Below are 26,149 nucleotides of genomic sequence, written 5' to 3'. Positions count from 1 at the left end.
GAATGTTCAAGACAAAAAAGAAGGTTTCTTCTGATGCAATCCTTTTAGAGTCGGGTTTCTTCAGCCATCACTTTTAGTCTCACTGTTTGGCAACTTGTCATGCCTAAATTACCTTTACAAATCGGAAACTCAACACAAAATCGTACAAGGCAGGCAAGAGTATGAGCTAAAAGGCATTCTCCAGTAATATTTTTTCTTCTTTTAAAATAAAGACCTTGTTTTTTACACAACCATTATACAACATAACATTATATGGTCGTGGTCGGTCAAGTTTTAAAAAAACAAAACTAAATAAAAAATATGATTTTTCGAATTGGATCACTGTACTTCATACGCTCCAATTTCTCATCAAGGGAGAATGAGATTTCTTAAGGGAAAATGAGTCCTGTGTTTATCAACAAAAGTTTTGACAAAACATTCTCCGTTTCCTTTGTTTGTTTCCACATAGTAGTCAAAGAGGTGTTGTGCACCGTTAATGCAGGGATGAAAGGAAAGCAAAAGGTAGTCGAGAGGAGCAGACCGGAACGGGGGAGTGTGTGCCCAACAGAAGAAACTTTTCAAAATGGCAACCGACCCTGAGATTGCAGGAGTCCGATACAAAACACACCACAAAAGGCACTTTATCAACAACAGTGCTTCTGTTCTACTGAAATTCAAGTTGAGAGAAAAAAGTGTGTGTGGAACTCTCTTTAGTGATAAAGCGAAGGGAAAAAAACTAGCGCGCACTCGTTTTTTTTTTATTCCCGCACGCTGAGAGTTCGCTGTCCCCATCGCAACTCGATTCCATCTTGAGCCTCTAGGCGGTCCGAGAGGAATGACAAAACAACACTGAAGAAACCACAACGCGGAATATTGTAAAAAAGCCGTAAAATACTTGTGGATTGCAGCAAAGGTCCAGAGCAGGCTGCAGGGCAATATCCTCCCCTCTCAATGCCTCCGTAGCGTGCAGAGGAACTTTAGTTGAGAGATAATCAGCCCACGTCGGAGGCTTGGCGTACGGCTTCTCGATAAAACATCCGAGAAGCCAATTGTACCTCCTGGCCCTCTCCGTTCCCCTCCGTCTTCCTCTCGTTTCCAACTTCAGTCCTCTCCCCCTCCGCCGTAGAGGTCCGCCAGCTTTTTGAAGCGAGGACCCCAGTCATTGAGGTAGTCGTAGTCCTGTTCCCCAGAGCTGGAGGAGTCCAGGGAGCTAACGGAGCCCGCTGTGGAGCCGCTGCCCTCGTAGTCAAACACCAGCAGGGAGTCGTAGGGGGGAGCGGTGGGGTCATTATCTGCCGCGCGCAGACCCTAATATGAACATGAGACAAGGCTGGTGGAACAGATGCGTACTAAACACTCTAAAAGCCACTGCTGTAAAGTGCTTAAAGGGGTCACATCAGGAGGAATCAAATTGATCTTGATCGTTTGAGATGAAAGACCTTGATGCCCTATGAAAACACACTGTAACTTCCTCCTCTGTGAAATATGACTCATTTTTGGTTCTTTCGTGTCTATCCACGTTATTTATCTATGACGGATCAGAAACTTTGTTCGTGTTGTTTTCGGTAATCGGTATAAAACTGATATATATATAAATTTGTAAAACTGCAATAAAAATAAATTAAAGCTAAATAGAAATAATAAAAATGACAAAGGCACATAACAAAATGACTAAAACTGTAAAATTTTAATTATTACTAAAAAAGGCTAATTCAAAATACTAATAGTGTATAAGTAGGGCTGTGAAAAGATTAATCGCGATTAATCGCATCCAAAATAAAAGTTTGTGTTTACATAATATATGTGTGTGTATGTGTGTAGTTATTTTGTATATATAAATACACACACATGCATGTATATATATAAGAAAAATGTGTTATTTATATATAAAATATTTACATTTATAATATAAATTATATATAAATACATACAGTATATATATGCAAATATTTCTTAAATATATACATGCATGTGTATGTATTTATATATACAAAATAATTATACACATACACACACATATATTATGTAAACACAAACTTTTATTTTGGATGCGATTAATCGCGATTAATCTTTTCACAGGCCTATATATAAGTAATACTTTAATAACACTGGCCCAGTCATGGTGAGGAAATAAGGAAAAAACGGGATAGATTATTCCAAATTTTTGTCAATACTTGGGCTGTTTATTCTTCTGTATCACCTGCAACTCTGCATATCTTAAAGAGGCCACAAGGTTGGGAATGAATGAAGCTTATTTTTAACAGGATTGATCATTTTAAATCACACTTTATACACCTTAATTTATTTAAGCACATAATTTATTCCATTTTCTTCTCTGAAGCCCACTTACAATCTTAGGTTTTTTTTGGTGGCAGAACTTAATCAGAATTTAGTTTCTCTCTTTGTTCAATAGACGTTTCTTAAAGGCCCACTGAACTGCCTTGAAACACGCAGTGTTATTTAATGTGTTGACATAATTTCCACTGAAACAGGAAGACAGGACGGGGCATATTGAAAAGCCCCTCCCCTTTTTAAAAATAGACAAAAGAGTTTAGTTCATATCACAGCTCTGCAAAGCCGCATTTGGCAGCTTATAGATCAGACAGCCGTCTAATAGATTCCCCTATTAGATTTAATATTAAACAGTTACTAAAGCAAAACAGTGAATATAATCATGCTGAGGATGAGTAGTTTGAATAGTGTGTAATTTATGTTGGTGCATGGCATGGGTGTAATCTCTTCTACTCGTCAGTTTCTAATGCAGAGTCTAACCAATTCTCCTCCACATTGCTTTAAAATATAGCATTCCGTGCAGAATCCAAATGGGTCCGATATGCTTTCTGGTCTGTGCCGACTTGCGCCAATGATCCGCTCTGTGCTACTGTGTCTCTGGACCGGAGCAGACTGAATGCACTCTGCAGCAGGTTAGTTACTTGTAATTATGCCTTATTTACTTTTAATACTATAGCAAGCAAGAAACGTGTAACTATATCACCTTAAAATAAAGGGTTACCGAGTGATGTCATCAAAATCGGCTATCCATATTGGCGAAGTGAGAGACTTATCTTCTAAATGTGAATTTTGTCATTGGATTGGAGCACACTATTTTATAGATAACCTTAAAGCTAACATATTCATACTAAAAGCCCCAAAAAATTCCATTTTGATTTAAGAGGGACTTTAAAGGCACAAAAAACACACCGTTTGATTCTAAAGGTCAGACGGAAGATTCAAATTGAATGAAAAATAAATTCTAATAATTTTAACACAAAAAACTAAGATTATATGTGGACCTCAGGGAAGAAAACGGTTATGACCCCTTTAAGTACAGCTTTCCAATCTCTGTGAATGAATATTTATTTCCTATGCCCCTCTGCAGGTATTAGTCAAACCTAAGGCATAACTAGATTATCTTCATGATAAGAAACAGAGGAAGCATACGTCAATGATGAACTCCCCGATGTCCCCTGGGTGTGGTACCGTTGGCCGAACAGGGTACTGAGATTCTAGGATAACGGGTCTCTCGTCCACTCGCCGCACACCTGCAGGCTTGCTCATTATGTGGTCTAGAGACTCGGGCTGCTGCAGCTGACTCAGGTCATAGTCCTGTAACAGAAATAAAAATAGACCAGTGCAAGTCTCAAACAAGGTCAGCATTGCTCTTGCAACAGACAAAGAAGCAGCAAACCTTGACTCGTCAATCGATAAAAGCACAATGTGTGTGACATTTACCTGATCTTCCTCTCCTCCTCCCTCTTCATCATACTTCAGAATATTATCTCTGACGTCATCCTCAGGGTCGATCAATAAGGGTTTTGTCTGACGCTCCTTCTCCCTTCGTTTCACCCACACCACAAAGAACAGAACCATACCTAAAAAAAAAACCACACATACAGGAGCATCATGCACCTATTTTCTAATTTTGAGGGGGTATCAGTGGCAGTCTAGACTTCTTTGATGCCCTAGGCAAGATAAGACTTGACAACGAAAACAAAACAATCTCTAATTATATATATATATATATATATATATATATATATATATATATGTGTGTTAGTCCACTGTTGCAGCAGCATACTGTTCAAAAGTTTGGGTCAGTAGATTTTTCTAATGTTTTGAAAGAAGTCTCTTATGCTCACCAAATCAAAAAATACAGTAAAAATATTACTGTGACAATTATTTGTACAATTTAAAATATTTTAAATTCCTGTGATGGCAAAGCTGAATTTTCATTACTCCAGTCTTCAGTGTCACATGATCTTTTCCCCCCAGGATTTCTTGATGAATAGAAATATGCAAAAGAGCAGCATTTATTTGAAATAGAAATAATATGAATATCATTATACATGTCTTACTGTCACTTTTGATGCATCTCAGTATAATGCATCCTTGCTGAATAATATTAATTTGAAGCTGAAGTATTATTATTTTTTTATTTACTGACCCCAAATATTTGAACAACAGTGTGCATTAATATAATATAAAATATAATATAATATAAAATAAAATATAAGCTGGGAGGTTCATTTAGCTGAGAAAATGTTTACTGACAGTTAAATGAAAATTAATAATCAAATATTAAATGACAGATTGAAAGGTTATTAATCACAATTTACTGATGTTGTGAAGATTTGTTTTTTTGTTGCATTCTCTGATTTAATTATCCATCCATTTATAAATCAAACCATCAATCCGTCCCCTGATCCATCCATCACTTACTGAGCAGTATAATGATACAGATGAGGATGGTGATAATAGCTCCAGTTCCCAGCCCGGCCACAGTCACCGCCCCGATCACAGTACAGTCTCCGTTTTCATCACAGGGACACACCTTCACCTTCAACACGGAGGTGTTGGACAGGGGAGGGTTTCCGGAGTCCGTAACTAAAATGGGCACTCTGTACATGCCTGCCTCCAGGTACGGGATCCGAAGTTTCAACTGGGCATAATTCCCTAGATAGAGATAGGAAATTAAATCCAAAATTAAACATTTGGCTTTTATACTGTCACTGTATTAAGGCCAAAGTCAAATATTTGAATATTATCTTTTTCCAATCGACTATTAATGTTAGATGTATTAAACTGAAGAGAAACATTTTCACATTTTATTCAGCTTTATTAACACATTAACGGGAGTTAAAAATGACCTGTTGAAGTGTTAAAAACCTTGAAATACTTTGAATTTGTAAAATCCATGTCTAACCATTCAGGCGTGAAATGGTCCAGTTACGGCGTGCAGAAGAGGGGTAAGAGGGCAGCTCAAAGACATATGGGCCAGCGTTGGGTTCTGAATCTAAATCCGTGGCTGTGATGTTGACCGGATAGCCATGTCGTGACCTCTCGCAAACCAGAGCCTCCTGAGGATCTAGGACAGGAACGTTGTCGTTCACATCTATCAAATAAATCTGGAGAGTACCGGTTCCTGTGGCAGGAGGGGAACCTATAAGACAGAAAGAGGATAACGATAGTCAAGGGGTTATGGTCATAAAGTTTATGTATTTGTCCTGAAAACTCTCAGTTGTGTCAGATATAAGAAATGATAACTGCACATAAATATTTCACAAAGCTGTTTTCTCTTTAATAGAGCTGGGCTCTCTCAGAGGACAGATATGTGTAATAACTTTGCCTGAAGAAACAGACACATCTGCTCCCTATGGCTGTGCGTGAATCAAAGACAAAACGTAGCATACCGAGGCTAGATCTATTAATACTGGCTCTCACAACACAATCTCCCATCATAGACGAGAGGCATTTGTGGAAAACACAGGTGTATCATTCTCAAATCTCTAAATGAGTAACAGGCTACATATTATAAAGATTGATTCTGTCAAATTCTGTTATTAGAAGGTCCGATATGAGTCAACCCTGGACATCTGTATCAGCTGCTAGACAAAACGACAGTCCCCAAAGACATATTGATTTAGGCCAATATGCCTTTGTTCAGATAGGATGCCTGACAAGGCCTGCCACTACAGACACCTTTGAAAACTTCTGGGAAAAACACACCAAGACAGGCAGATAGACTGGTCGATTTCCTAATCATACCAACCTCCCCTGAAGTTTTCTGAGCTTGTGAAGCAATACCTTGTTAAGCAATTTTAGTTTCTTCATTTTGAATGGAGAGTTTGACTAAAAATAAACATGCCAATAAACCGTGATAAAAACTCTACATCTCTTTTTGATTTTAGCAAGTGTGTAATTTATCTTTTTGAGCATGTATAACATCTGCAAAGTTACAAAGCTCAGTTTCCCACAAAAAGATTTATTTTATCTAACAAAGAAAACTGATCTAAACCTGTCTAAAAGTCCAGTCCAGATATTACTTCCACAAACGTCTACGTCACAATGTGAATTATTAGCATGATGCCCGCCAAAAGCTAGAAACAGAGAATGGGGAGTTAGGGTGGAGGAGGGATGCTGGAAAACTGTCCTGGGACCGTGGGGAGTTGGCTATTTACATACAGTTGTAATCAAAATTATTCAACCCTCATTGCAAATCATGTTTATTGGCAAAATTTACAGACTTTCAGCTGTTTGCAATAAACAAATCAAACAGAAATAATTGAAATAGCTCAACACAACAAATGTTTAAAAGTGGTTTTCCTAAATTCAACTGAAAATGCAACTTTTAATGACTTCTGCAGTCTCAAAATTATTCAACCCCCTGAATAGAATCCCTCACAACAGCACAAATCTACAAAACAGGTGTTGTCTCAAGCACACCTGATGCAACTAATCAAGGGCTTCATTAGTTGCACCAGATGTGCTTGAGCTAGAACACATGAAATATCTAATCTGGCTAGGTTTGTTGAGTGTCGCGTTTGACTGCATGTTAGAAATATGGCCAAAAGAAATAAGTCAAAAGAATTGTCCAAAAAAGTTAAGAGAATATATCATTGCCCTTCACAAACAAGGACGAGGATACAAAAAGTTAGCAAAGGCACTACATGTTCCTAGAGACACCGTTGGAAGCATTGTTCGCAAGTTAAAGGTTAAAGGAATAGTGGTTAAACTACCTGGACTGGGCAGAAAATGGAAGCTATAAACGGCTGCAACCAGATTTCTGAGAAGGCAGGTTCAGAAAAACCCTTGAGTGGCTGTGAAAGGCCTGTAACAAGAATTGGTGGCAACAGGCACAGAGGTTTCAGTTTGCACAGTAAGGTGCGTACTAAATGCTACTGACCCCAAAGCACAAGAAAAGTGCTCAAAATCATATAAATAAGCCACAGAATTTTTGAGATTCTGTTCTGTGAAGCGATGAAACAAAACTTTTCTACCCTATGGATCAGCGGTATGTCACTCTGGAGTAAGAAGAATGAAGCATATGCTGAAAAGAACACTCTGTCTACAGTTAAAGGGCGTTCTATTAAGAAACAGAGATGCTTGCCATGAAGGGGTTGAATAATTTTGAGACTGCATAAGTCATTAAAAGTTGCATTTTCAGTTGAATTCGGGGAAAACACTTGAAACATTTGTTGTGTTGAGCTATTTCAATTACTTTTGTTTGATTTGTTCATTGCAAACAGCTAAAAGTCTGTAAATTTTGTCAATAAACCTGATTTGCGATGGAGGTTGAATAATTTTGATTACAACTGTAGGCCCCCTCACGCTGATTGGGTAGATTATATGAACGTGCTCCTCCCAAACTTTAACAAAATATAATTTCTATTATACCCAATAAACAAAATAATGAACTTTTAAAATAGCATCATATGGCCCCTTTATAATATATAATCAAACATGCTCACCTACAAGGTATTTTTCTTTCATTGGAAGGTATGATTAATTCTAGTGAATCTGTTCATTAACATTGGCCTCTCTCATTAGTAGATTTGAAAAATCCATTTCATTCTAGACTGTTCAAAGACTGTGCCCTCTAATGTGATTCATGCGAATGAGCAGATTAAAAACAATTCACAGATTTAAGTCACTGGACATTTGTGTTTTGATGATTAGGGTAACAGTATCAACCTTTAAAATATTAAATCTGCAATCTTTTCAAGGTTGATACTGTCACCCTAATTCCTCATTCATTCAAAACCCTAATTTTTTATGCAAAAAAATGGTTCTGATTATACAGTATTTATATGAACATATTGCCCCCTAATTTTTGTAAGATGGTAGTATAGCTATTTTCTGATTCAGAACAATAGATTGACTGTACTTTAATTCAAATTACGATTATCTTGTACTATAGTGTGATTGGACAAGTTAGAGTTTCCTCAACACTGGTGTGAGAACCCCTCATCCTCAAAAACCATGAACAAAACTATATGAGGTAAAACAAATGACCTAGATTACATTAAATACAGGTTCACTTGCGACAAAGATAAACATGGTTTGATATCCTAATCGTACCAACTCACCCTGAAGTTTTCTGAGGGTGTGAAGCAACTCTTTGTGTTAAGCAATCTACTCTCTCCATTTGAGAAAGTTTGAGCAAAAATGGACAAGCAAATCAACTGTGATTGGACAGCAGCTTTGTTGGAACACTTTCTTGGTTGAATAGAGCATGAGAACGAAATCCAATAAGAATAGAAAAATGCCCCAGTGCTGATAGGTTATGAATCGATAGGCTGTGAACAGCTTTTTTGCTCTGTGGGACAAATGAAGTTCAAGCTAACCAACCTCTCTCCAAGCTGACCTACACAATCGTTCAAATCCATTTTTTTCATTTCATACACTGCACCTTTAATGCATCGACACTCAGTTTTGATTTCGTTCAAACTTTCCAACTTTCTTACCGTTATCCACGGCCAAAAAGGTTGCTTCATATACATTCTTCTTCATATACGGCGACTCACGATCCAGCACCGCCATGGTGGTGATCCTTCCATTGGTCCTGTTGATTTTCAGCCAGTTGGCTGGATCTGACAGTTTGGAGTACCTGAAGGCCAAAAGCATTTGTTCATCAGATTACTCAGGATAAAAATCCATAAGCATCCGCAAGACGCAGTATAGAGCTCAACGTTCAATCATAATTTATGCTGTAACAGTATGGCTGAGGGTAATAATGTAGAACTTTGAGATCATCAATCCATTTAAATGCCGTTAAAATCATATTTAGCCTGTTATGAGGATATAGCATGTGGATTATTAAGATATGTCCCTCATTCAGTCGCAGCATGGGCTCTGTTCTGATCAATGGATCTGCTCGGAGAAATGTGGAAACATTTACACTCAATCAAATCAAGGATGTGACACACAATCTTTCTTCTATATATTATTGGGTAATGTATCAGGCTTCTGCTCTATTAATTCAAAACACTGAAGTTAAAAACAGTAACAGTCTATTTATCTGCTAGACCAGTTCTCAAAGTTGCTAACAATGCGACTGCATTGACTGCTACTGGTGTTTGAATATGATCATGGAACATTTATATTTTTAATTTTATAGCTATACAGCTAATATTGCTAATAATCAAGCCCACACTTAATTTTTTTGTTGTTTGTTTATCAGGGCCTGTTGTTTGCTTATTTGAGCCTATAACATTGATAGATTCAGAGAGCGAGAGCGCCACAGTGTGGACTGTATTGATTGGACTGTTCCTTGCGCACAGTGATCTATGGAGCAAGTCTAGTGAAGGTCCCTCGAGTGTGTGAGTGAATGTGCATGGAGGCAAACTTTGGATCAATACTTCAAGCTGGCAAGATGCCCGCACACTTTTGAGTCATGGAAAAAAAGAGAAATCAAGAGAGATCAAGCGTGAACGACTGATAGAGTGAGAGAGAGGGGAGACACAATAGAAGCAGCAGTGTGGGGAATGGTTTGGCTCATTACTCAATGACCTTTCACCCTGTTGCTTGGCAACCCAGGCACAACCAAGGGACTAGAACAGGAGAGAGTCAATTAAAAGCATTTAGCTGATCCCAAGGGTGTTAATGGTGCGAACGATATGTGCTACATCACTTGACATACAGCACAGTATGGAAATTGCATGTACTTCTGATGTTTGCTCACGAAGTCTGGGCTGACCTGCACCTGAGAGTGATGGATTTGTTTTAAGCCTGGTTGCTATAAAAATGGCTCTTAAACTCACCAGTCAAATAAAGTGCTCATGGATTAATGGACATTTTAAAACTTAAAGCATGACTCGGCAGAAAATTGAAAAGGGAACATAGTGGGTGGAATATACTAGACTTCATGTGGCGGACACGTTGGGTTGATTTGCTATTCATGTGTGTCACTCACGAGTGCTGTATTTAAATCATCAATAAACATCAATCATTCAAGAAGACTCTGAAACTCTGAAAGCATTGAAATAACAGTATTGTTTTTTATGAAGCATATAAAGATTCGAAATGTCAGAACAAAAATAAGCTTTCAGTGACTGGAAATGCACATTTTCTATAATGTACATGTTCAATCTTTGCTTAAAGTCATTTTGATATTTTTGTGGAGCTTAAAGGAGAACTCCGGTCAATTTTAACATTGAGCTAATTTTTTTGTACATTTGGAGTGCTGTCAGTACAGAGAACAACGACAAAAATCGGTGTTGCCTACACCGTGTTATCCTCTTTTTAAAATTTGCACCCTGTTGACTTCAATGGGGCAAGTTTTAAACCTGCTTTTAGCCTCTTAACATCCTTGATGTGTCATTACAAGTGCACAGGTCATGTGAGTGATTCCTTCGGAGTGAACGCGGGTCAATCTGACTGCAGTAGATGTGAAAGATATGAATAAAAATGATATTTATTTAGCCAGCGCTCATACCTGTATTTACATCCTGTTTTCGGTCGAAGTCCATAGTAATCGATTGTCGAGTTCACGCGCATGATCATAGGTACTAAACCAATGCGCGTGAACTCGAAATTGAAATTGTATATGACTACCCAGTAAATATTAGTTTCTGTTCCTTTCAATTCCGAGGGCGTTTGAACTCCTACGGTGGTCGTATTATTCCAAGATTAACATGGCTTCCAGTTCGACAAGCAATTTCGCTTCGAATTTACACAACTAGGCTGAATTACCTGTCGAGAAGAAAGCAGGCAACTTCGGCATCCGTTTTAAAATCTTTGCTCCTCATGAGCTCTTTCCATCTGGGAAAAGTTACTCCAATATTGACTTTGGTCTTGCTGATTTGCCTGTTGCGTTGACGTTTTAATTCTCTCTTTCGCTTCCTTGGCGACTCTGCTACATGTCCTCGAAAATAGGCGTGATCCTTCATCTTCAGCAATCTTTCAAATCTGCCGGCAGTCGCGAGTAATCTCCCCCTCGCATTCGTCACGGTGTCACTGAGTGTAAAAACGCGAAAGGCGAAGCTTGAATTTCCAGGTATGTCCCTCTTTGGCGAATGTATTTTCAAGATGCAGGCGCAACATGGCTGCCGCCATTCGAGCGACTCGCTCGTATGTATTCTAAATGGTAGATTTTACGCTTACGAGAATACTTTATTAGTTGGTGGAAGTAATTACACATGAATGAGCACATACACTTTTGAAACAAAGTGTTTTTTGCTAAGAATCAACTTAAAAAGTTACACAGAGTAGCTTTATTGGATATCAATGGAGATGGAGAAGAGGCTTCACAGAACCGTTTTTGTGAGGAAATAGCTTATTTAATGAATCGACTGCCTGTCCACTAATCTTCAACACGTTTTGTGCTAAACAATACTTTTGTTGGGAATGATAGGCTATGTAGATTTTACCATGATAAAAAGGTTATTTTATGAGAGAATGCAAAGAAGGGAATGTCGCGACAGGTAGGATCCATTTGCGACATTACCATAGTATTTAATAGTAATATTGAGTGATATTGTATAAGGTCTAAAGAAAGTATAAAATAGAGATGTTTTCTTTCTTTTGACTTTCAGGTTTTACCAGTTATGATAGGACTTGAATTGTAACTGATGTATGCATATGACGCTGATATTATGCATTTTAATAAATAAAGACAACATGAATTTGTTTAATTAAAATAAAACATTAAGTGTTTTGTCAACTGCTGTGTGCTTAATGATGATGATATAACGCTTTGTCATGAATGATGGTAGAAAAATATTTTTAATGAATTAAATATGTATTCAATTACAATTAAGTTTTTAGTGTAATCTTAAATGTATTTTTTTGCTGCCTGCAATGACTAGTACTTTGCAGCTAATAGAGATATTCATGCTTTTTTCCTACAGTAAAGCACAGTGCACAAACAATGCAGTGCTACTGTACCTTTACAATATAACACCAAATTTATTCACAAGACCAACGCGCTAATATTCCACAAGAAACTGACTGTCATAAAACTTTGAACTGCGTGCACTGACGTCACTGCCATTACATATAGGCTGAGGTGTCTCGTGTGATCCATGTAAGCAGAACGCTTTCTCCGATGGTAAGAGGCACCCTCTCATCTCCCTATAAAACACATCTCTGGAGGCATGCTCCAAGCACACTCTCATATCATCCCTATTCCCACATTTGTAGTAATGACACCATAACGCAAACCGGAAACTGTAACGCGTGAGCACGCAATCATTTTCTCGTGCGCACGCTAAAGCTAATAACTAATAAGCCATAAAACAGGAAAATTATATCAGCGGATTCCTGACGTTGTGTCAAGGTCATTATTATTATTTTTAAATATCACATTTTTGACCTTTTTATGAAAAGTCATTAAATTTTACTTAATGATTACACCAATTGACATTGAGTCATTAAATCAGTTTAAACATTTTTCAAAAATGTGTGAAACCAACTTGAATATAAAGAGAATTTTAATCATAACTTGACGCTTTTGAACTAAACTGAATTTTCTAAAAGATTATTCTTTTTTTCATCTCAGACATACTTTGTCATTGACCTACGTGTGTGTTTGAGCGAGGAAGAACATAAATGATTGACATTTACGGTCACTCAGAAAGATTGACATCCTGAGTTTCAATCAGACAGACAACAGCACTTCCTGTCATTCCTCTCTACCTGATAGTCTGCTGGATGAAGCGGTCTGGATCCAGTGCAGCGAAAGTAGCGAGGGTGGTGTCAGCAGGCACTCCCTCTTCAAAGCGGATGACTTTAGGATTAGACGGGAACACGGGGGCCTCATTGACATCCAGCACTGTGATAGTAACACTAGCAGAGGAGGACGGCGAGGAGGGGATCCCACTGGCCAGGTGAGCTTGATTCGAGACCACCACCATCAGCATGAAGGCTCCGTTCCTCTCATAGTCGACTGGCTGCACATATGCACACAAACACAAAGGTTTCTTAAACCTTCGATGAACTTGGTTGTGCTCCAACAGCGTGAAGGCGATTTTAGATAATAAGCAAGAAGCTTTTTTGTTAGAGGAAACATGATTCAATTAAACCATTAATTGAAACTGCAAAAACCATTTCACCTAAAAGACATTCAACTCTTCACTCTCAGGCTGAATGGCCTGAAAGAGACTCCAGAAGTGTTAGAAGAGGAACAGAAAGTGACTCAGTTTGAGTTAAAAGATGAAGTGAACCCTGGAGTAAAGGTTAAGAGTTGACAAGTGTGAGAGGATCAGCTGTTTCGTGGATAGTGTGGTGTGCCGAAAGAGGCTGAAATACATGTCTAAGTATACCAAGGGCTTCTATTACTCTCTGTTGCACACACACACACCATGCAAATGGCCAAAGAAAGTATGCAAAACATGCATACACAAAGGTTTTGAAGTTACACATCACTGACTCCTTAATATTAGAGTAATACAGGCTACAAAACTGCGGGAGAAAGATAAAAGTTTATGCACAAGATGGATATATATATATATATATATATATATATATATACAGTGCAATGCATAAGTTTAGACACCCATGCTAAAGTTGACTAAAAAGAGGAATAAAAAATCATATTTTGGAAATTGAACTTAATGCCTTAATTTAAAAAATTAGGAAAAATCCAACCTTTTAGGACACCAATTTTCTTTGTGAATGAATAATGTATCGTAAATAAATAAATGTTCTTCCTTAAAATACATGGTGCATAAGTGTGTACACCCCTATGTTAAATTCCCATAGAGGCAGGCAGATTTTTATTTTTAAGTATTTTTTTTTAATTAATTTTTAGGATACTATGCATCCTGATAAAGTTCCCTTGGCCTTTGGAATTAAAATAGCCCCACATCATCACATAGCCTTCACCATACCTAGAGATTGGCATGGGGTACTTTCCATAAGATCATCTCTCAATGCAAATCAAACTAGCTATTAGGCTAACTGAAATAAAACCATGCCAATCTCTAGGTATGGTGAAGGCTATGTGATGATGTGGGGCTATTTTAATTCCAAAGGCCAAGGGAACTTTATCAGGATGCATAGTATCCTAAAAATTATTTAAAAAAAATACTTAAAAATAAAAATCTGCCTGCCTCTATGGGAATTTAACATAGAGGTGTACACACTTATGCACCATGTATTTTAAGGAAGAACATTTATTTATTTACGATACATTATTCATTCACAAAGAAAATTGGTGTGCTAAAAGGTTGGATTTTTCCTAATTTTTAAAATTAAGGCATTAAGTTCAATTTCCAAAATATTATTTTTTATTCCTCTTTTTAGTCAACTTTAGCATGGGTGTATTAACTTATGCATTGCACTATATATATATATATATATAATATTAATCTGGGAGCTATTCACATGTGTTGGGTTGCAATATCCTGCTTCTTGCATTACCACGCAAAATATGTTTTTTCCTGGTCTTTTATTTCACTCAGTATGGTTTAACACATTAAGAAATAATGTGTCAAGTATTCTTTGTAAAAGTGACAAATAATTCATTTCAATGAATAATTGAGACACAGTAGTTTCTAGCAGTTTAAATTATAATTTTTATGATTCCTTAAATGGAATAGGTTTTAATTAGACATGCACCAATATTACATTTCTCAGCCGATACCAATGATATTGGCCGATGCCATTTTTCTTATGGGGAAAAAAAAATCTCTCCCAAAAAATGCTGCAAACTATACAGAGAACAGTCTCATTTGGTACACTATAATATTGTTTGCAATTAACAACAGAGATATTATATTAAACTGCTATGAAGTGGCATTGTTCACAAGCTGTTTTATTGACATCTTTCCACTGTTGAAAATGCCCGATATTGAAAATTATAGCTTTTATTGGCCAATACATAGGTGCATCTCTAGTTTTAATCTATATTAATTATGGAGATTTTAATCATGATTTTGATAAAGAGAAGGTCATATGAAATGGCAATTTGAGTTAGGAAACATTCGAGCAATCATCTTTAAGTAGAAATGTTGCTATTTTAAAAACTAATTCCAGGTAAAGCTGCTCCATGTCTGAAGAATCAGTGATGGGATTGAGGACAGATAGTGGATGAGAAGATTTCACACATGAGAGATTTAAATGTTTGAGTATGGAGAGTTTGAGAACAAAATCAAAGGATCAGCAGCCTGAGAACCAAGAATAATGTTTACAATGTAACCAACAAGACACACCCACCTTAACCACTATGACCCTGCCGTCGTTGGTGATCTCATCAGTGCGTATGGCGAAATGGCCCAATGGATCTCCTCCTGTAATCCTATAGACGGCATTCCAGTTGGGTGTATGAGGCTGATCCTTGTCTCTGACAGTCAAATTGGCCACGACCACACCCACAGCGTTCTCTGGGACCTCTCCAAGGAACTAAGAGGAAGTGACGACACGTAAATAAAATCAGACACTCGAGTTCTTTTAAAACAAATGTTTTTCAAATACATGTATTACAGGGACAATTGACTTGGAGGAACTTGGAGTACAGAGGTTTGCTCAAGGCACAATGGTGATGGTACATGCATGGGTTATTAGGAAAAAAATCAATTAAGGTTTTGCTCTTGGACTCAAAGCTATTTGGGGGTGGCTTCAGAGTATCACAATATAGTTCAAGTTAGCATTACAGACAGTGTTAGGGCTAAGTTTTAAATCTTGTTTGTTACACAAGGTTCTTGAAAGAATATCACACACTCTACTAGCTATACCAACAGCCCAAGGTGCAAATGTGCGGCAGGCTGTAGCACACAAACACAAGCTCATTACACCTCAGTAATCTGCAGTTTAAAGGGGTTATGAAGTGTGTCTGCCAGATGCTGTTTACTATAATGGCATCACCATGCAGCAGAGACTACAGCCAAATACACACTGCTACATGCTCAGTAGAGACCAGTGCTCCAGTGGAGGCTAACTGTAGCTTCCCAAGATACAGGCTATTTATAATTTACACTGAGGTCAAGCTCCTTGTAGAGTAGCCAGTTGCTTGAAAAACTAGGTAGCTACACTTCAAGCTACTAACAAAAGCTGTAAACAAGCAAACTACTACTAAGCTATTAGAGTAATAGTAGCACAGTTAGCTACTTGAAAAAAGTAGTTTGCCGCAACACAAGCTAGGCTACTAACAAAAGTACTACTATAGCAACGGACTAATTAGCTATTCTTAGCTAAGTAGTTAGCAACAAAATTAGCTAGACTAAACGCTACAACTATGCTAACAAAGAATACTAGCTATTAAATTATTTGTCTATTTGAAAAGTAGTTTGCTACTAATACGGACTAATTACTGTAGCTATTCTTAAAGTAGTCCGCTACAAGAAAGTAGACACTACAAGCTACTATACTAATAAGCACTAATGAGTAGTAGGCCTAAGCTACTTGAAAAAGTTGTTTTCTACACTACAAACCACTAACAAAAGCTGCTATACTAATATAGATTAATTATGTCACTATCTGGTGACAGAAGAATAACCAATTAATCGACATTAAAATATTGAGGATATTAAAAGTTAGCTTCACTACAATGACTAACAGGCAAGTGAGTTAGCTTCACACCAAGCTAAAAAGAAAAAAGAAACTACACTGAAGCTATGTAAGGAGCCAGAATTTTTTAAGATGCTGTACATCCATAGGCATAATTTGCAGGGGACATATCCCCACCACTTTTTTGAAACATCTCGCTGCACAGATATACCTAATGCAATTGAAATGTATCCAGTTGAAGCTAATGTGTTAATTGGTTATTCTTCTGTCACCAGATAGTGACATAATTCATCTATTTTAGTATTGCAGCTTTTGTTAGTGGTTTGTAGTGTAGAAAACAACTTTTTCAAGTAGCTTAGGCCTACTACTCATAAGTGCTTATTAGTATAGTAGCTTGTAGCGTTAAAAACTACTTTCATGTAGCTGACTACTTTAAGAATAGCTAATTAGTCCTCATTATTTGTCTTAAATAAGAGGTGATCTGGCACTGAAATGTGTTGTTTTTTGTAAATCATGCTGAGTGTTTGTTGCTTATGTAATCAGTGGTGGACCGTCCTCTTTTGGCTTCACACAGACGAGCGCGTCAATATATCGCTTAATGCTGTTGCGGTCGGAGACTCTCTATTCTTTCTGGTGAAATCACAAAACAAAATGTACACAAACGTGTTCCTGCTCTTGATATACAATCATTGATGAACAACATCTTTGATTTTAATGAGGAAAAAAAACTACACAAGGGCGGATTAGAACCCGGAACCTCTGACATACCTAACAAAAGTTCTACCACCAGGGGCCGTATTCACAAAGCATTTTATCTTACCACTAGGAGTACTCCTAAATCGCACTAAAAGATTTTAGCTAGGAGTTTTCTCTTAAAAGTTATTCACAACGCCTTTCAGACCTACTCTTAGTAAAGAAAAATGACAACTCCTAAACTAAGAGTGAGTCTTCGTTGCTATGGATGACGTCATTACTCATGCACGAGCTTGACTGAAGTGACCACCTTGATTGGCTGATGATTGTAACGCGGGAATGATTCCAAACACCTCCCCTACGATGATGAGTGACAGGTGACAGGTCTGAGAATGCGTGCGCTACACAAGTAGTGCGAAGGACGGAAGATGATGAATAACTGAATAAATAGCCTAAATGAATAAAGAGTAAGGCAAAACAAATAGCCTAGTAATGAAACATATGGATTGATGCAATCTTTGCAACATTATTGAATTAATCTGTCACTATATGCCTCTGCCTACATTTGCAAAGAGAAGAACATTTTAATTTGATTCACAATGATACGTTACAATTAGTTTACATGCAATGAGTAGCCTAGTTTTGGTTGTTGTTGGTGGCGTTATTGCATCCCTAGTTATGCCTACAATGCAAAATTGTTCCCTCGCGATTGGAAGCTCCTGTAGTCGTCGCATACACATTTCAAAACATCGCAACGTGAAATGCCACAAAAAGCGGTTTGTGAATAGGTCTTAGTGAGTAAGTCCTCTCGACTTCTTTTAAGCTGTCCCAGACTTAGGTGCTACTTTCGGGGCTAAAATGCTTCGTGAATTACTCTTAGTGAAAAAAATTAGGAGTCCTAAAGTTAGGAGTGACACGCCCATTATTTTTAGGAGTTGCTCCTAAATTCGCCAGTTAGGAGCTACTTTTAGCCTTAAAATTCTTTGTGAATACGGCCCCTGATCATTAGTGAATACAAATGATGATTGCGGATCTATGTGTTTATTCACTATTGAGAAGAATCTCGGGACTAACAATATATTGTATTATAGTAGATGTAAGAATGAAACTATCACATTAGACACACACTCCTGTCCCATCCACTTTTTAAAACAAAGTTACTGTGTACATCTACCAAAATAAAAAGAATTTTACACCAAATGAAACTAATAAACATCTATAACAGTTAAAAACATGATTAACCACATTTGAACAGGGATTCAACAGGAACTGTTTAACTGAATTCTTCAAAAAAGAATGTTAGGAGAGTATGTCTGATTATTTCCTGAGTTTGCTCGATTATAAATGTGAAATTTCAGAAAAATATTTAAATTAATATCAGCGCTACATTTACTTAGCAACTCCGAACCACTGGCAAAGACGCTTCAGATACTTGGAAAAAAAGAAAAGGAAAAAGATGGTTGTTTATTTTCATGGTTTATTAGTTCAAATCGTAGAAAGGAGAGAATGATAGCGAGACAGCACAGAGCGAGTAATATCTACTGGCTGTTGTGATGAAAACATCACAGGGCCGTCCCGCCTCTCCGGCTGCACGCTGTCTGGGATGCACAGCTGCATTTACTGATAAGCAGAAAAACACTCTGTTGAGATCAAACAAATGTGCTGTGTCCCTTCCAGGACGGGGTGCAAGAGACCAGTAGAGGACAGGACAGTAGACGACATGATTGAGTGACTGATTGATCTGTGCAATCAGAGTCCTCTTTCTCTATAGGCTGCTGCTTCTAGTTTGATAAAAAAAAAAAAAAAAAAAAAAACTTCCTCTGGAGGCTAGTTCAATCATTTTCAAGAGTTTGAAACTGTGTGTGTGTGGAGCCATGTTGCATGTGTGTGTGCTCACTGTGCTGACAGAAAGAAGAGGGAAGGAATGTGATAATTGTTTATGATTTGTGGATTACTGTGGTGGGAAGTTGAGTGGGAAGAAATTTAGAGGATAGGCAAAGAAAAAAGGCAAAGTTTTCCCCACCCTCTGTGTTTTAGAACCAAGATTTGAGCAACATTCTCTTTAAATATATGTAAAGAAATAATTCATTAAAAATGTAGGACCATCTAGGCACCATATTAGATGCAGTAGTTTGATGTTGACAAGTGACAGAAATTAATTAGAATAATGGATATATGTCTTTCATCAATATTCAGTGCATTTCAAGTCAGGCAAGCGCATTGGAAGAGTTAAAGATATTCATTACTAGTAACACTATCCATATTTAATGACAGACTTGTCCAATATTCCTTTTTTTATATATTTTTTTATATCTCACTTTAGTCAAAAGTTTGCATTTGAATTTTTGTAAACAGCTCTGTCTTCAAAAAGAAAAAAAAGCTCTTTGGTTTGTGGAATATTTTTATTTATTTATACTTATTTAAATAAATTAGTATTACAAAAGCCCTAAAGCCCTTTTTTTTGTATCAATACAGAAATATTGATACAAAAAAAATATATATATATATTGATATACAAAACAGAAATATTGATGCTTATGATAAGTGTAACTTGTGTGTAAGAAATAAAAAAATAATACCAATTAAATAAAAAATTATCTTTTAATTTATAGGATTCAGTAATAAATAAAAATAGAAAAATATAGTATTAGGATCTGTGGTGAGATTTAGAGAGTATATAAAAATAAAAATAGAGACTAGAGAGAAACAAAAACCTCTACACTGAGCCATGATGAAAAACATGACTACAGAGACGTGATTTTATGGCGTCCTAAGGAAAATAGATACCATACCATCACAGAACATAAACATTAATGCCTCACAAGGACTATAAAGCCTGTGGTATATTTATGTTGTTTCATGTGGCGATGAACTCTCAGGTCCACAGTCTTCATCATCATCATCATCATTGTCATTTCAGTCATTGTGGTGCTTCAAAAAAGTGAGTGATCAGTTGTACGTATCTTAAAACGCAGTACTATTTTGCTTTACTCTCGAGAACCGACGGCTCTTTCCATATTCATGTGGTTTTTACATGAATAAAACATACGGCTGTCTTCAAATTGGAAGCGATATATCTGCTAGGTTTACAGCCCCTCAAGCAATTTCGCTTAATTAGCTTGCTTACGTTCGTGAGGGTCTCCTGGAGCAAGATGTATACTGCTTCATGCCTCTGTCAAATGCAAATAATCACAGAACATTTCTACCATACTCAGACTGTGTGGGTGAATGAGAGAGAGAGAGAGAGAGAGAGAGAGAGAGATAGGATGGATGAAAAACAAAACAAATTTGTTCTAGCACATAACTTATGAATTCTGCTTGAAAGATGGTGAGTATGTGCTTTAGAGACTCTGCTTTGTCTGTCGCAAACACGCAATTGGAAGATGCACAAGGCCAATTCCACGGCCCAAAGCCATAAAGTGCAGACGCGAAGTTGAATCTGATGTAAATATTCTCAGCTCTAAAGCTTTATTTTAATAAAATGTTTGTCTGCGTTTAACTCCGAAAGGATTTCAATGAATTTCAGACACAAGAAAATCAATTTGTTGCGTATGCTCCACCGTCAAGGTGTTTGATAGTTTTGCTCTTTCTCTTTCTTCCAAAAAAACAGATTCAGCAAGTCTCTCACAAACCGCTGACTGAATCAACAAACCCTCACAAGTGTCAGATCGTGCGAGCCTGTCGTAAACCAGTTGTGAGTCATTTTCTCTCGGCTCAGTGATATGTGACACAAGTGTTTGTTATTGGGAGCGAGAGCATGTGCTGAGTGTGGGACTTAATTGCTGGTGTCGTCTGGGTTAACTTGCTCTGTTAGGACCTGTCACGCGCATCGAGCTAAGACAAGACAACCCGACCGTCGGAGTTGTGCTTCAGCTGCACTGTATAATTATGGACACTGCAACGGACAAGGACGTGGACGCTGCGTGGAGGAAAAAAGAAAAAAAAACTTCGAACCTTGACAATTTCAGAAAGTATCAAGAGTAATCAAGTGGGTGGATGAGCAATGAGTTCATTTGATTTTAGTCTTGCTTTCAATTTTGCTCTGTTTTCCCTTCACTGTTCATTCAGACAGAGAAAGTGTCTAATGCACGGATGAGAGATTCTTGGTGTGTATTACTTAGGGGAGGTGTCAAGAAAAGATGGATGGAGGTCTGTCCTGCGTCTCTCCCTCTCAACTCTCCATCTCAGTCTGGACCATAAGTGTTGCTAGACTCTATTTTAAATCTGCGATTAACTAAGCTGTCAGCACCCTTAAAAATCTGTGATTGTGTGATCTCACTTCACATTCCTTGAAAACAGCAGCTATCTGAAGCTGTTCGCTGTGAATCCTCATTAAACAACTTTAAAGTTGGTTATATTAGGTATTATACTCTTTCTAAAAAATAATTGTCAATCAAAGAAGTTTTGAACTTCTAGCTTGTTTCCGCAACTGAATAAAACTGAATAAAAAATATTAATTGTGGTAATTGTGACTTTTTATCTCACGAATCAGACTTTTTTTTCTCCTCACAATTCAGATTTTTTTCCCCCTCAGAATTATGTGATATTAAGTAGCAAGTTTTAAAGTTTTAAGGTTTAAAGTTTTAAAGTCAGAATTGCACGTTATGATTTCAGAGTTGCGAGATTTACACTCGCAATTGCGAGTTATAAAAGGCAGAATTGCAACTTCAAATGCGAATTATAAAGTATAATTCTGAGGAAAAAAGGCTGACTTTTTTCTCAGAATTGCGAGTTTTTATATCTCACAATTCTGAAATGTCAATATTATTATTATTTTTTATCAAATTATATTACAATAATAAATACTATTGCATTGCAAAATTAAAAACAGAGTATTTAATAATCATGATAATATAATACACTATATGTTATAAAAAGTATTAAAATAATAATAATTATTATTATTAATAACAATGTCAATAAGTATTATTATCATTATTGTTATTTTATTTTACAGAATAACAGTAAAATTACTATACTAACATTTATGGTTGTCCTAATTTCTTTGTTTTCAACCAAAGTTTTTGTTATTTGTTTTCAATACTTGTTAAGTATTATTATCATTATTGTTATTTTATTTGACAGAATAACAGTAAAATTACTCTACTAACATTTATGGTTGTCCTAATTTCTTTGTTTTCAACCGCAGAGAGACCTTATCACTTCTCTTTGTTGACAACAACAGATTTATAAACGATTCTCATAACGAATGTTGCATTCCCAAATGCAAATTATGAGCGACTCAAACACACAGCACTTGCAGAGCAGCATTTACTGTGAATCGAAACTGAAAACACAGTGATGTTAAAGTCCTCTGAATCATGTAGCGCATCAGACTATATATTTATATAATTGCATCACAACCGTTGCGATTTGATGATCACACGAAGTCATCACACACTCTCACCACCATGCACAGTCAAAATTCATAAAAAGGTACTGTTTCAACGCAGATGTTTACTCACTTTGAACCCTGGCTAACATTCTCAGGGTGTCCCTCAGATGGCAGAGCGAGATACCAACACTGTTAGAAGCAATCCGTGCATGAAATAAATGTATTAGAAAACGTAACATTTTGCAGTTTATTTAGTAATCTCGCGATTTCAATCCTCATACAGTTACCAGCACCCCACCACCCCCAAAATCTTTTTTTTTCTTGGATTTACACGAATCGCGATCGTAACTTCTCTGTAAACTGCTCGATTCATTTGATTTACTTTTACAATGTCTTTATGCTTTGAAGCTTGTAAGACTTTCAGTGCAGGGACAGAAATCTCTCAGGTTTCATTAAACGATATGTTCATTCCTTTCGAAGATGAATGCAAGTCTTATGATTTTAGAATGGCATGAGGGTGACTAAATAATGACAGCATTTTTATTTGTGGGTGAGCTATCCATTAAACAAAGGAAACATTCGTCTCGAATCGAGTCGCATCAGCTCATGCTCAAGCAAGGGACGATGGGTTTGTGACCCTGAGAAAAACCTTTGACCTTGACCCTGTGATTCCTTGAGGCCATAAGCAACAGGCATTCTCTACCCCTGTCAGCACATCACATCTCAAACCCACCAACAACAACAGCCAAACGCTTGACATGGGCGGAGAGACCTGTCCACAAACATCATTTAAAAATAAAATGACACCAATTAAAATGAACAGCAAGATCATCTGATGCCAGATGAAAGATGTCATACCGATTCACTAAGTATCGTTTGGCCTTCAAATAAATATTACAGGTAGAAAAAAAAATGTGCAAAATAATTCAGAATGCTTCAGCATCAGACGCTGAGGCGGAGGCCTGGGGATATTACTTAATGAGAGAGAGAACGCAAGGGCACCAGAGATGAGCGCTGCGAGAGAGCGATAAAAGAGGGATGGCAGATAGCGGGAAATAAATGGAAACGGAGAGGGAGATAGACAACGAAAGCCAGAGAGCAGGATCGAGGGAAGGAGATAAATGGTTAAGCGGAGAAGGAAGGAGAGAGAGATGAAGGCTGACAGAAACAAACACTGGTAAATGTGGGAAGAGAGGTGTAGAGATGCAGAGATAAAGAAAACAGGAGATGGAGGATGTAGAGAAGGAAAAAAAGAGAGAGAGAAAAAAAAAAGAGTGGATGAGAGGGGATTGAAGCCAGATGCCTGAAGAGGAACTACAGTCACCTAAGGGGCAGAGTTGGCATGAGGACAGGAGAGAGAGAGAGAGAGAGAGAGAGAGAGAGAGAGAGAGAGAGAGAGAGAGAGAGAGAGAGAGAGAGAGAGAGAGAGAGAGAGAGAGAGAGAGAGAGAGAGAGAGAGAGAGAGAGAGAGCACCTGATAGCACATCCCTCTTTCCCTACACCCTCCATTTCACTCCATCTCTTCCCTCATCACCTCCCAGAATTCATTGCTCTTGAATCTCTCTTTGTTTCACAGCTCCAGTAGGTTTCTCCAGCTGTCAGACAGTATTGTGTGAATTAAATGAGTATCAAGACACTGTTAGAATTCAGAAATCGGGGTAATGAGAAGTGGATGCGTCCAAACAGGCAGACTACAGCTCTGTTCCAAAACCTCATCTTACAAGGCTGCATTCTAATCATCATGGCACGTCATAAGTTCCTGATTTGGAACACTACATAAGCAGCAACTATCAGTGCCATACAAAAAAACAAGAAAGAAAAAAAAACAAAAAAACAAGGGGAAACTGGCTCTCATTTGCAAATGTTTTCTATAGAATTTGATGTTAGTAGAATGATACTGTAATATGCATAATAATGGGTAAGGTAATCTGACCAAAGCATTGTTTTTTATCTATATTTTAAGGTTCTTACAGAGGTGTTTATTTATATTTGTCTAATTTTTATACAACATTTCAATCCTAAAAACATGGTCAAATTTTTTTCTGGCTGTTGAAAGGTTTTTTTTTTTTGCTTTATGGATAAAAAGAGATATAATAAATCCCCTCTGTAAAACCTTTGACTAATATGTCAACAAGAATTTTTAACCTGGCTTTATTCAGTGTTCAGATTTCTATTCTGGAAATGTATGCAAATCAGTGATTTAATTAGAAATTCAGTGTATCTGCATGTTTAACCATAACATCTCAGAAAACTTAAAATGCAAAGAAATGTTTGCAATTATTAATGTAATCAACTGGGTGATATCTACATCTAAGTTTTTACCCTATTCACCTGTATTTTTTAAAAGTATTTTTAATGGACACTTTTCAGTAATGAATGAGATACAGGTTTATTTATAATCATCATTTTTAATTCCAGCCTTCTGGAAGAGTCTTTGTGTGTGTAGTACACATATGATGAGTTATATAGGTAGCTCACTAGGGGTTGGAACACATTATATGGTATGTAAATGCTCTCTGTTTAAATTGTAGGATACTCACCATTTTAGCATCCAGCTCTGGCGGGTTGTCGTTGATGTCAGTAATGCTAATGAGGGCCGTGGCAGTGTTGGACAGGCCAAAGTTCAGGCTCCCCTCCATGTCAGTGGCCTGCACTATAATGGTGTACTGAGGCACTTTCTGAAACAACACAGAACATGTCCATATCAATCAACTGAAGACACACAAACACACACAAACCACACAGGTAAATGAGGACTGCAGATCCAAAGATTTTATGCATTTTTAGAATTTAAATATACTGTAACTATAATTTGCTTTTATTTTCATATTTTCATTTTAGTTTAAAGTTTTAGTAGTTTTGTTATGTGCTTTTGTAATTTTTTTAGTTCTTTATATTTACATTTAGCTTTTATTTTTAGTTTTTTTGTAATTATAGTACTTGAACTTATTTTATTTCAATTAGTTGCAATGGAAACATTCTGAATTCTGTTTATGTACGCTTTTCATCGAATTATATTTTATTTCAGCTTTATTTTAATTAATGCTTTTTTAAATAGGCCACAAATCAGACTTGATCGAGGTCTGTGGGCCAAAAGTAAAAGGGCCAAAAAAGAAAACAATCTTGAATTAATCCACAAATAAATTATGATTTTTAATATGCAAATATGGAAAGTAGATTTGCATTTCATGTGACAGAACAGCTACTGATTAAAACATAAAGTATGCTGTTAATGAAATAACAATAACCATCTTTAAATTAAGCATACATCTTGATAATTAAATTTAATTAAATAACTAAATTGCGTTTGTTACATGGCTCTCTATAATAAATGATTCTGATTGGTCAATCGCAGCATTTATTCACTGTTGTCCATGACAATGCTGTATCTTGATTCATACAAATGCACTGGTGCCA

The 26,149-nt window shown here is 36.9% G+C and overlaps 1 protein-coding gene across 1 annotated transcript in view; it reads right to left on the bottom strand.

Moving 5' to 3' along the window:
- Positions 1–283: 283 nt before the first annotated feature.
- The window catches only part of cdh4 (cadherin 4, type 1, R-cadherin (retinal)), a 259,250-nt gene continuing 233,384 nt past the window's right edge, over positions 284–26,149 (bottom strand). Inside the window, exons 9-17 of the mRNA XM_079857578.1 lie at positions 25,273–25,410; positions 15,415–15,600; positions 12,895–13,148; positions 8,724–8,866; positions 5,183–5,419; positions 4,699–4,932; positions 3,712–3,851; positions 3,421–3,585; positions 284–1,287 (exon numbers count right to left, since the gene is read on the bottom strand). Of these exons, the coding sequence (XP_079713704.1) occupies positions 1,081–1,287; positions 3,421–3,585; positions 3,712–3,851; positions 4,699–4,932; positions 5,183–5,419; positions 8,724–8,866; positions 12,895–13,148; positions 15,415–15,600; positions 25,273–25,410 (1,704 nt within the window). The 3' untranslated portion in view covers positions 284–1,080. The remainder of the gene's footprint in view (positions 1,288–3,420; positions 3,586–3,711; positions 3,852–4,698; positions 4,933–5,182; positions 5,420–8,723; positions 8,867–12,894; positions 13,149–15,414; positions 15,601–25,272; positions 25,411–26,149) is intronic.

Source organism: Squalius cephalus, assembly GCF_949319135.1.
Source record: "Squalius cephalus genome assembly, chromosome: 22".
Lineage (NCBI taxonomy): Eukaryota > Metazoa > Chordata > Actinopteri > Cypriniformes > Leuciscidae > Squalius > Squalius cephalus.
The sequence above is the reverse complement of the archived record's forward strand: the minus strand, read 5'-3'. Positions and strand labels throughout refer to the sequence as shown.